Source organism: Acomys minous, assembly GCF_964271855.1.
Source record: "Acomys minous genome assembly, chromosome: 7".
Taxonomy (NCBI): domain Eukaryota; kingdom Metazoa; phylum Chordata; class Mammalia; order Rodentia; family Muridae; genus Acomys; species Acomys minous.
The window spans coordinates 109,330,071-109,342,613 of NC_140488.1; the positions used below are offsets into that span (position 1 = coordinate 109,330,071).

General features: G+C 39.2%; 1 protein-coding gene across 6 annotated transcripts in view; it reads left to right on the forward strand.

Annotated features, from left to right (window-relative positions):
* Positions 1 to 12,543, forward strand: part of SYTL5 (synaptotagmin like 5) — a 253,795-nt gene that overhangs the window by 220,822 nt on the left and 20,430 nt on the right. For 4 of the 6 annotated variants that reach the window (XM_084790775.1, XM_084790779.1, XM_084790777.1 and 1 more), the window contains 2 exons: positions 2,542 to 2,750; positions 4,801 to 10,354. In XM_084790775.1, the coding sequence (XP_084646901.1) occupies positions 2,542 to 2,750; positions 4,801 to 4,943 (352 nt within the window). In that variant the 3' untranslated portion in view covers positions 4,944 to 10,354. Of the gene's footprint in view, positions 1 to 2,541; positions 2,751 to 4,800; positions 10,356 to 12,543 lie in introns of those variants that run through there. The other 2 variants (XM_084790778.1, XM_084790780.1) reach the window with 2 other exon arrangements.

The window sequence follows — 12,543 nt, forward strand, 5'->3', positions numbered from 1 at the left end:
GTTTATAGCATAGTGCTGTTCAGTTTCCACGAGTCTGTAGGCTTTCTGTCCTTTCTGTTGTTGTTATTGAGTTCCAACTTTCATCCATGGTGGTTTCATAAAATACAAGGTGATCCTTGCTTGGAGATGATTTTGTTGAAATATTTTCTAGGCGTTGGAGCTGGGCGTCTTCTCATTCTTCTATTCTTATTATGTTAGGTTAGGTCTTTTCATAGTATCCCAGATTTCTGGGATTTTTTTGGTCAGGAATTTGTTTAGCTTTAAAGTTTTCTTTGACTGGTCTCTCAGTTTCTTCTATTGTATCTTCTATGCCAGAGATTCTCTCTTCCATCTCTTTAATTCTGTTGATGTTTTTTTTCTGTTGTTCTCTTCTCTTCCCTGGGTTTTCCCCAGAATTCTTCAGTTAATGTTTTCTTTATCCTTTCTACTTCAATTTTCAGGTCTTGAATAGTTCTATTCCTTTCTGTCATCTGTTTAATTGTGTTTCCCTGTATTTCTGTAAGGGATTTGTTTGTTTCTTTTTTAAGAGCTCTACCTGTTTGTATTATTTGTATTTCTTTAAAGATTTTTCATTTCTTTTTGAAGGCCTCTGTCATCTTCATAATATTGGATTTAAGGTCATTTTCTTGTTCCTCAGCTCTGTTAAGGTATCCTGGGCTTGCTATAGTATAAGAACTGGGTTGTGGTCATGCGATATTGCCCTAGCTCTTGTTGTTTGTCCTCTTACATTGGCCTTTATCCATCTGGTTGTCTCTGGTATTTGTAGGCCTCAAGTAATGCAGGCAGAGTTGTGGACCAGAAAATGGAGTGCCAGGGAGCAGGTGTGCTTTGCCTCTATTGGTAATGTTTTAAGGGGATCAGCTGGCAGGGCATGGGGGTGAACTGAATCTTACCAGGTAGTCCCTGATGGCCCCAGGTCTTTGGGAGTGCAGGTATGGCTGTGATCCAGGAGATGGATTGATCAGGCCTCTGGGGACAGGTACTGATTTGTGTGTTGGAAATGGGGTACACAGGGGACAGGCAAGATATATTTTCAAAGGGCTAGAGGGCAAGCAAGAACAGATATATAGGTAATGTTATAAAGTATGTAAATTAAATAATTACATATGCTCTGCTTGTGAACTGAAATATTTGTGGCTTAAGAAAGACATCACGGCCCACAAGATGGTTCAGCAAGTAAACAGAAATGGGTTTGCCACCAAACCTAATGAACCAATTTTGATAACTGGAACCTGTCCCATAAAAAATGGGAACTGACTCTTGTAGGTTGTCCTCCGACCTCCACATACATGTCATTCCTTGCAGTCTCACATACAGAGACAGAATAAAAATAAATATTAAAATTTAAAGAAAGATTATTTTCTTTTATATGTAAACAATAACTGAGGATCATTTAACTAAGGCACATATGGAAGCACCCTGAGTATCAGGGACAAAGGTGTTTCTAATAATGGAAGTACAAAAATGAAGTAAAATAAAACAGAAGATAGTAATAATAGAAAACTGGGGTTCTTAAAAGAGAAAAAAGTATAGAATGGAGACTGGGAGACAGTAGTGTTTTCTGATTAATTAAGATATTTTTCCTATTTGGTAGTAGTGCTGGGATTGAGCCCAGGGCCTTGCTAGGTAAGCACTTTGTCATTCTCTGACTTAGTAGCTCTGTCCAATATGGGAAATGGAATATCATAAGACCCAGTTATCCTCTTTATCCCCGTGTCATTTCCTTGTATTTTTCACAATTGCTTCATGTATTGATTGCATATACACACTCATTTTCTTCCCTAAACCATGTTTCTTGAAGGTGCAAAGGTATGTGTGATTTAGTTTGAACACAGTAGAGAGGACTTAGGGTCCAGGCAGCCGACCCGACCTAAGAAGAGTTTGCAGGAAACCTAAGCGAAACAATGTAGACCTGAAGCAAAAAGAGAAAGGGACATGGATTAAAAAGATATGTTAATGAGAAGATTATCACTGTAGGCACTAGAGTTCAGTTCCACTGGGGAAGCAACCAGAACTCCACATAATGTTCCTTAGAAGTATCCCTTAAAGAACTGGGGAACTCATCAACACTTTTGTAAAACCTGCCAATTGCCCTTCAAGCACTCAGTCCTCAGTAACTTCTAGGTGCCCCAAACATGAGAAAGCAAACTCTCACAGAGCCAGATGGCCTGCAACACACAGAATTTGATGTAGAAAGCTGAAAACTGTCCTCCCTGGCTGCAAATCAGATGGCCCAGAAGCTTTCAGTAGTGGTTACCACCGGGGGTCTTTTCTTTATCAGATGGAGGACCAAATACTTGGAAGGGTTTGGAAAGAAAGACATTGTATTCAGAAATGAAGAGAGGGCATTTTACCGTTGTGGCACTAGTCATCTCTCCAAATAAAATATTATTTAAGCTTATAAAAATCAGGAGAGAACATCAAGCATGTATATTGCATCCACACCCAGTTCTACAGCATTGTAGAAAACTCAAGTGGCAACTCAAAGACAGCAAATTTTGTTGCTTACTTTCCCACTAATGCGACTTTTTCCTCCTACAGCTACCTGCTTCCTGATGATAACAAAGCCACCAAGCACAAAACCGTGGTTGTAAAAAAGAGTGTTAACCCTCAGTGGAATCATACGTTCCTATTCAGTGGTCTGTATCCTCAAGATATAAAGAATGCTTGCCTAGAGCTCACCATCTGGGACAAGGAGGCCTTTTCCAGTAACATTTTTCTAGGAGGTGTCCGTTTAAATTCTGGAAGTGGTAAGGATGGGGGAGCTGGAGCGGCTCTGTGACTGGGCGTGTGCAATGGCATGGTTACTACAGGTGTGATGTGTGGTAGATTTTGTTTATGTAGTTTGAGCTACAGCTAACTCCTGAAGTAACCAAAGATGCCTCATTCTTATAAATGAAGGTGGCATCACTGTTGAAATATTGTGTTTTCTATTGTAACTTTGTGTCCTTAGGCTTGCAGTTGAGGAAGTGTTATATTTATTTTAGTTCTGTTCATAGAAAATCTTATATACATCCATGTAAGTGAATTTCAAATAATTCTTTGGGTCTTATTTCAGGTTTTGTTCAGGTAAAGATCTTCACGACAGCACAGAGTTTGGGTTTTTGGTTTCATTTTGGTTTTGCTTGTTGATCACACGTTATTTGTTTATGTTAAAAGTATGTATTTCATAATATAAACAATATTGCTGACACTTCTAGAAAAGCTAATGCTACTTTATAACACGTGGAAGTGTTTTAGGGATTGATATGTCCTATTAGGCTTCCATCCCTCGAGCCAAAGGTTCATAACCTAAAGTCCATAGACAGATTACAAGGCATCTAGGAACTTGATACCAATCTAATAACATGCATTTTATTTCATACTTTTCTTTTTTCTCTTCCCTTAAGACTTTTCTTATCCCCTCTCATAGTACAACCCCAAAGGCCTGAAAACCAAATTGTTAGGTTTAATCAAAGCAATGATCTCACTTCTCTGTTATCAATTTTCTATACCAGTTACTTTCACTTGACTGTGGCCAAAATAAGTGATGGGTTCGGCAGAAAGGAGGATAAATTTGTTTTGCCTTATGCCTCAGGGTTGCAGTCCATCATGGTGAGAAATGGTAGGCGGTAAGGTCTGGCTGGTAAAAGTAAGTCCTTAGAGATGGGCTTCTGAAGGTTGTAGCTTGGCCTGTGGTTCTGACTGCTCATTGCTTGGTTTCTCATGCTATGTACAGCTACAGCTATCTTCTATCACAGCACAGGCTTTGATAGAAGAAGAGGAACTCCTCAGATCACCTTTACTGCATCTTCTCCTCACTCTCTTGTACTTCAACTCAGCAATGATCAAGTTGAAAGGAAGCCAAAATTTCCTTATAAACAGCATGTAATGTTATTCACACAAGCAATGTGTCTTAGCTTGTTTTTTTTTTATTGCTATGATGAAGATAATGACCAAAAGCAACTTGGAGAGGAAAGGGTTTATTTCATCCTACAACTTACAGTCCACTATGAAGGGAAGTCAGGGCAGGACCTCAAGGCAGCAACCTAGCAGCAGAAACTGAAGCAGAACCATGGGGAAACAACGCTTATTTGCTCACTTAGCTTGCTTTTCTCTATAACCCATGACCACCCACACAGGGCTGGCACTGCCCTCAGTGATCTGGTTCCTCCCACACCAATCAAGAAACTGCCCACAAGCCAATCAGATGGGTGTATTTTCTCAATGACACAAGAATGTGTCATGTTTATGGAAAAGTAAACAACACAGAAATAACTCTCATGTCATAACCTATAACAGGGTGTGAACTGGGTGGTGAGACACACTGCAGTGGTCAAATGCTGTAGCACTAAGAGTGCACATGTAGTCACCTCAAATCTTTTTATCCCATATCTTAATCCAACCATATGCCATGTCAACATTTCAGGTGAGAAAGACGCCATCTATATGAAGCTCTTTTATGTACATGAAGGAGAGCAGGCATACATATGTTAGTAAAAGGGAAATCTCTAGGATCAGAGGAGCTATGGTAGAAATAGAGATCTTTATGTCTGAGGCCAGCCTATGAACTCACACTAACTTGGTTTAGATGAACCACTTCTCTGCCAATCTATCCAAGTAGGGAGGGCTGAGATAGCAAGAGCCAATCTGACTTCTCTGCACAACCTCAGCTTCAAAAACCCTGACTCCTTTTAACACCTCTCACTAGATATGGGAACTGAGACGAGGCCAACCAGAGGATTTCTCCTTAAACTTTCCCCTCAGAGATTGCGGCTTGCCTTCTAGGTGAAATGCTGTCCTCCCTTTTTGCCTCCCCAGGTGTGAGCCATGGGAAGCCCGTAGACTGGATGGACTCTCGTGGGGAAGAACAACGCCTTTGGCAGAAGATGGTTGACAACCCTGGATTGTCTGTTGAAGGAGTTCTCATGCTACGGTCCAGCATGGCAAAATGTAGGCTTTGAAGAGACCAGGTCTGCAAGAACTACATCTCTGGTTGCTGGCTGTTTCCTCTCAGCAAAGGACTGGGACCTTGCATTCTGTTTCGCTGCCATATCTTACCTAAGAGGAAATATGCTGGTGTTGTGGATCTTTAGACTCTTGCTTCTATATGTTCACCTACTCAGGCCACCCTTATTAGGTGATAGAAAGTACTACACCATCTTGCCAATAATCAAACTGCAATGGCTCATAGGCTTTATATTGATAGAAATGATACAAGTTTATTGGAGTATATTTTAGAATAGGGGTCCCCAACCTTTTCCCAACTGACTTACTTAAGGTTACTTTAGTTTGAGAAGAGAAGGGAACACCAGAAGGTAGATTGCTTGAAGAAGAGCAAAGAGAGGCTGGTCACCTTTTTCTTATCATAAGGTTACCTATGATGTAAAGGAGACATCCTGGGGATGGTGCGTGGGACAGGGTTGAATGCTGTTACAATGGCAAAGTTCAGAATGGAAATGGTGTTTCAAGATGTACCGGCGGGATTTTGGTAGTTGCAAAATTCATCATGTAATTCAACCTTTTTTTGAAGGGGAAGATAGTTAAATGATTACACACATGAGCACACACATGAGCACACACATGTATACACACACACACACACACACACACACACACACACAACCAGACACAAACTAGAATATGTGTAAAGAAATTGGAATGTAGATTATTTTGGTGATAATCTAGTAATTAGAGAACTCTGTTACAAATTTTTTTTAATTATCTAATATTTTAAGCCATTAAGTAAGAGGAAATAAGAAATAATGGCCACTCAATCCACATCTCTACATTTTGTTCACTAGTGGACCTAGTTAAGTGAAAACGGAGATACTCTGCTGTCTGTCTCCTGTGCTGCTATAGGACAGAGTCAGAAACTCCATGTTCTCTGTTTCATTTTGCCCAGGTTCTTGTTATTTTCTTATGCTATTACAGTGGCAAGTAATAAGCCACCCCAAAAGTCTTAAAATGAAAATCAATTTTCTTATGCCTATGAAGGTTTCCCAGGGAAGCTCACCTTGCTTTCTGCTTATAGGCATGAGGATCTAAATCAGATGCTTATATCTCTTCCTCAGTAGACACAAAGAATAGCTGAATATGGTGATGGAAGAGGTATAACTGTATAAGTCTCACTGATCAAGCACTGAAATATGTCATGCCTCAGTGGCCAAAAGGAAGACATATTGCTAAGTCTGAAGTTAATGAAAAAGGGAAATATGCCTTGCCCACAGTGATGCCATGGCAAGAGTGAGGGTGCAAGAAAGCATGATTAAACAGAGGCCAGTAGTTGAACCTGTTATATGTCCTGTCACTTTTGTGCCTAAGCTTCCAAATTTAAATGCAAAGTCAATTAAATGGAGAAGGGATGCCAAGCCTGGTTGCTTAGTTTGTGAGTTCCAACCTCATGGTCCAAAAGGGTGAGATAACTTGTTCAAGATCGTGTAGTGGCTGTGGCTGAATCTGGATTTAAGCTCCTAGGCAACTTTGATATGACTGTGCTTGGATAGAAGGTCACATGTCAAAGGTCAGAATCTGGTTATTTAAACATAAACATACATGCTCTATGCCAGATGTGGCGGTTGCTCTTGTAATCCAAGAACTTTGGAGGTGGAGGCAGGAGGACTCGGAGTTCAAGGTGAGACAGAGCTACATAGACAATTTTAAGCTAGCCTGGGCTATACAGCCAGACCTTATCTCAATGGCACCTATGGAGCAAAAATACACATGGCCCAGGTGTGTTCTAGAGTCAGATCTAACTTTCCAAAGCTCATTTCTTCATTTGAATACATGCAAACTTTTAAAAAATACAACAAATGTTAGTTGTAGGAGAACTAAAACCATGTTTAGGATCATTCTACACAGTTCTTATACATTTTAGATATATTAGTATTCTTCATAGTAAGGGAATTCACAAACCATTTTCAGCATTGTTCAAAAACGGGCCACATCTGTAGAACATGCCCTATCTTAGCTTAGTAAGTATGATATTGCTTAGGAATTCACCCACCATGATGCCGTCTTTCTTAAAAATAGAAAACAAAACTATGTGCTTTGTACTGTATCCAACATTGGAAAGATAAATTGTCTTTGCTCATGATGGGACTCCTACAATATTCACTGACATGTTAGGGGACGTGAGAAGGTGATGATGGTGAAGTTTGTCTCTGGAATAGATGCAACATAGTAGATTCATTCACTAAGAAAAAAATATTATAAAATAATTCTTAAAATTTACAAGTTAAGCTCAAGAAAAGTGTGGATCATTGTATTCAGATCAAATTCACAGCAAGTCTCTGTACAATGGTTTCATGAAATCCAGCATCTAACTGGATATTTCTATAAAATAAATGTCACATATACAAAATAGATCCAAACCTCACTCTAGTTGCTCCTGTAAATAAAGGGCAAAAACCTTCAATTCACCCTCGTTTTCTAAATGTATGCACAAAATAATAGTATGAAATACAAGTGGAGTATATTGGCAGATGACTGGAACCCCGCATTCATGGATTAATTCAAGTGGACGACAAGTTCAGCATCAGCCTAGACTATACAGAGACCCCCTTGCCAAAAGTAAAATAGTCAATGAATGGCATAGAATTCAAGTACTGAGAGACTGTGGAGATCCTTTGTCCACCACTTCTGCATCAAAGTATGCTGGCAGTGTCAGTCTTTTCTGTGCCCATAGGTGATTACCTTATAAGAATCCACTGAGTCTGTTCAGTCAGTGCTATCAGATGCCATGGGAAATATGGGTAAGATGCCTATGTTTATTGGTTTCTCTCAACAATCTGTTCTTTTTTAAAACAAACACTTTGACATTCAAAATGAGATACATATCTAAACCTGCCATTCACGGTCAGAAGTAGATACATACATGAGACATGAGCACATACACGTGCCTGTGTTTCTGAAAAAGATCAGACACAATGCAAAATCCATCAAAAGAAGTCTGAAAACAGGCACACTCAGGATTTATTGTTTCTATTTCTAGTTACCAGACGCTCCTTCTCTTCTGCCTCTGCTGATTCTCAGCTAGCTGTTAACATTTGTACTCTTCAGTGTTCTCTTTCTCCTAACTTTTATCCAGTTTTCATAATATACACATGACTTTAAACTTGCATCATCCAGGGAAAACTTTTTTTCTCAGACTTAGACCCTTTAGAAATCCATCAAGCCAATTTAGTTACTCCTGTCACAGCCAAGTAAACAAAGCTGAGAAATCATAGGGGAGAAGCAGTCGGTCACAAATATCTGTTTCATAGGATGCCTTGCAAGGCCTCTGCAGTCAAATGACCCACTATGACTTTAAGGTAATATTTACCTAGCAGTTGGCACTAATCAACAATCCAATCTTGCCAGTTCCCAAAAGACACTACCAGACATATGAACTTGCTTTCAAAAATAAACTGTGTTCCTTCTCTCTGGAACTTGATTCCAAAATAATCTGTGTTACTTCTTCTTTCTACACTAAAACACTCATCTTTTCCTTTATTCTTTCTCTGTACTAGAGACTGCCCCATCCACTTAAGTCCTGATTACAATGCTGTCTTTTCATTCATTCTCACTGAAAATCCCTTTTCTTTTTTTTTCTATTTATTATTTTTGTTATGTTTCTTATTTAATGTATAAATTTATATTATTACACATGAATAAAATAAACTACATACAGTAGGAAGAACTGTGAGACAATCAGGAGTTATATGAATGTTACATTCATAATGATTTGACTATTTATATTTGTCAAACTTGAAGTAAACGTCTTGAAGACCCCCTTTCTTGAAGATTATTTCTATAATTATATTTAATGATGACAACTCAGATCTAACTGCTGACAAGCCAGATCTAACTGCCAATAATGGCATCTCCTTCAGGACAGAATCTTTGAAACTATATTTAAATCAAACATTCTATTATCATTCTTGCTCTCAAGTCTCCTTGTTCTAGCCTGTTCTACCTCAGTATTTAAGAGCAGCCATCCTCTGACCAGTGACAGTAACCAGGCACCAGGTAATGATTTGTATTTCTTACTTTTCCTTTGCCTCGAGGTAAAATCAGCCAGGGAATCATACTGAGTCTACTTAAGTTTCCTTATCTCCATAATAGTATCACCCAAGTCCAATGTAGCATCACTATTTTTCATGATTATTTCAGTAGCCTCCTAATTTCAATTATTTTAAATTATTTACTATTGTTTATTGTGCGTGTCGCATGGACACGTAGCGTCAGAAAACAGCTCTGTGGAGTCAGTTCTCTCTTTCCACTTTTACATGGACTCCAGGAACTGAACCTAGGGCAGTAGTCTTTTGCTGCAAGCGCATTACTAGAGGAGACATCTCCCTGGCTATTATACAGTCCTTCTTGTTGGCCATCATTTCAAACTATGGACATAATGATTAATCTCAAAATGGCATATAAAATTTCAAAATATACAGATTTTTTGAAGGAGCTTTATAGTAAATCACTTTAAGCACTATGTTGATGATATGGCTGAATAAAAGTTGTAGAAAGGAGAGAATGTTGGCAAACTATCGTAAAGTAACTGACAGGGAGACATAGCTAGTGTTGGTGAAGTGTGTTGATGCTTTTTAGAAAATTTATGGAAATTAAAGATAACATTTTAAGTTTTCATATGTGTTATTCTTTATTGTTAGTCAATTAATTCAATAAATTATTTCATGAACATAATAATGTCACCATGGATATTAATACAACTGATTAATTGGATAATTAATGCATATTAATATATACCATACTATATTCTACTAAATGTTTGTTTTTTAAAAAGAAATGAACCTTCTATAATATCATAGTAACAATCCTAGACAGGTGATCCCAGCATGTCAGCTTTTCAGTAGACTAGAAGACAACTTTGCCTAGAATATTTCCCTCCTCATTTGGAGATTCTATTATCTGATTTTCCCATGAATAAACTAAAAAATATCAAAGGAGACAGATAATCTTTAAAAAAAATAGGGGAGGACATCCTATTGGGACTCTAGGTGAGAGAAGAATGGGAGAATGGGGAAATAGAAGCATCCAGGGGATCCTAGAAACCTACAAGAAGAACATTATGACGTGCAGATCTGGGCCCAGGGGTTCTGCTCAAACTATGGCACCAACCAAGGACAATACATGCAGTAAACTTCGAACCCCTACTCAGATCTAGCCAATGGACAGGACATTCTCCACAGTTGAGTGGAGAGTGGGGTCTGACTTTCACACATAATCTGGTGCCCTGTATTTGACCATGTCCCCTGGATGGGGAGGCCTGGTGGCACTCAGAGGAAGGAAAGCAGGCTACCAAGAAGAGATTTGATACCCTATGAGCATATACAGGGGGAGGAGGTCCCCTTCAGTCATAGTCATAGGGAAGGGGAGTAAGGGGAAAATGGGAGGGAGGGAGGAATGGGAGGATACAAGGGATGGGATAACAATTGAGATATAATATGAATAAATTAATAAAATATATTAAAAATTAATTTGTTCACTTTATATTCCAATCATAGTCCCCTCCCTCATCACTTCTGGATCCCACTCTCCCTACCTCATGCCCTCTCCCTCCCTCTTTTAGTCCTCAGAAAGGGGAGCACTCCTCCTCTAATCTCTGACCTCAGCCTATCAGGTCTCATCTGGACTGCCTGTATCCTTTTCCTCTGTGGCCTGGCAAGGCTACCTGGCCAGGAGGAAATGACCAATGTGTGGGGCCCAGAGTCCATGACAGTAGTCCCTACTCCCTATATTATAGGACCCACAGGGAAACTGTGCTGCGTACCTACTACATCTATCTCAGCAGAGGGTCTAGGTCCACACCATGCATGGACCTTGGTTGGTGCATCAGTTTCAGCAGCAACCCCTTCCTCTTCCCATATTTGTTGGCTTCATTGTTCTCCTTGTGGAGCTCCTGACCCCTCCAGTTCCCTCTATTCACCAACTCTTCCATAAGACTCCCTGTGTTCCATCAAGAAGTTTGGCTGTGAGTCTCAGCATCTGCTTGGATCTCCTGTGGGTGGAGTCTTTCAGAGGACCTCTTTTGTAGGCTCCCTCCCTGTTCCTTGTCCTCAAATGCTTCCAGTGTCTATGCTGTTTATTCCTCTGAATGAGAATTAAGCATTCTCCCTAGGTCCTCCTTGTTATTTAGTTACTTTAGATGTGTGTATTGTAGTGTGGCTATCCTGAATTATTTTGTTAATATCTGCTTATGAGTATATACCATGTGCATCTTTCTGGGCCAGGGTTACCTCACTCAGGATGATGATTCCTAGCTCCATCCATTTGCCTGCAAATTTAAGGATTTCCTTCTTTTTAACCTGAGTAGTATTCCACTGTGTAAATATACCACAGTTTCTTTATCCATTGGTCAGGTGAGGGACATCTACGTTGTTTCCAGATTCTGGCTATTATGAACGAAGCTGCTATAAACATAGTTGAGCAAATGTCCTTGTTGTGTGGTGGATCATTTTTCGGGTATATGCCCAGGAATGGTATGGCAGGTCTTGAGGTAGAACTATTCCCAATTTTCTGAGAAAGTGCTAGATTGATTTCCAAAGTGGTTGTACAAGTTTGCACTCCCACCAGCAATGGAGGAGTGTTCCTCTTACTTCATATCCTTGCCAGCATGTGCTGTCACTTGAGGTTTTGATCTTAACCATTCTGATAGGTGTAAGATGGAATCTCAGAATTGTTTTGATTAGTATTTCCCTCATGACTACAGGTGTTGAACATTTCTTTAAGTGTATCTCAGCCATTCGATTTTCCTCTGTTGAGAAGTCTCTCTTTAGTTCTGTACCCCATTATTTAATTGGATTATTTGGTTTGTTGGTGTTTAATTTCTTGAGTTCTCTATATATATTAGCCTGTGGTCAGATGTAGGGTAGGTGAAGTTCTTTTCCCAGTCTGTAGGCTGCCATTTTGTTCTGTTGACAATGTCCTTTGCCTTAGAAAAGCTTTTCAGTTTCATGAGGAAAGAGATAATCTTAAAAGGCCTTAGAACTAAGAAAAGAAAGAGAATGGACAAATATATCCTGGAAAATCAAGAATATTGTGCCATAGGAACAGTCATAGGGGAGGGGAATAAGGGGAAAATGGGAGGGAGGGAAGAATGGGAGGATACAAGGGATGGGATAACCATTGAGATGTAACAAGAATAAATTTTTTAAAACTTAAAAAAAAAGAACTAGGAAAGGTTTTTTGAAGTGTGAATTGAATATCACAATTCCATAGCATTGTTGCAAAAATAGTAACATTGCTCAAAAAAATCTCCAGAAATTCTTCTATTTTTTAATCAAACTGCTTGCATTATTTCACTACAAAAGAGTTAAAATTTGAGAGATGCTATATTTAGAAGACAGATTCCACCTCCAAAACATCCCCCAACCTTCTCAAATAACACCATCATCTGGGTACTAAGTGTTCCAACTCGTAAACCTAAGAGGTCATGTCTCATTCAACACACACCACAATGCAAACAGGATAAGGTGGGAAAACCTTAACCCTGGTCTCAGAAGACCTTCATTCAAATCTTGACTACATACCAATCGTCTAAAGTAATTTTCCAAAATAGGC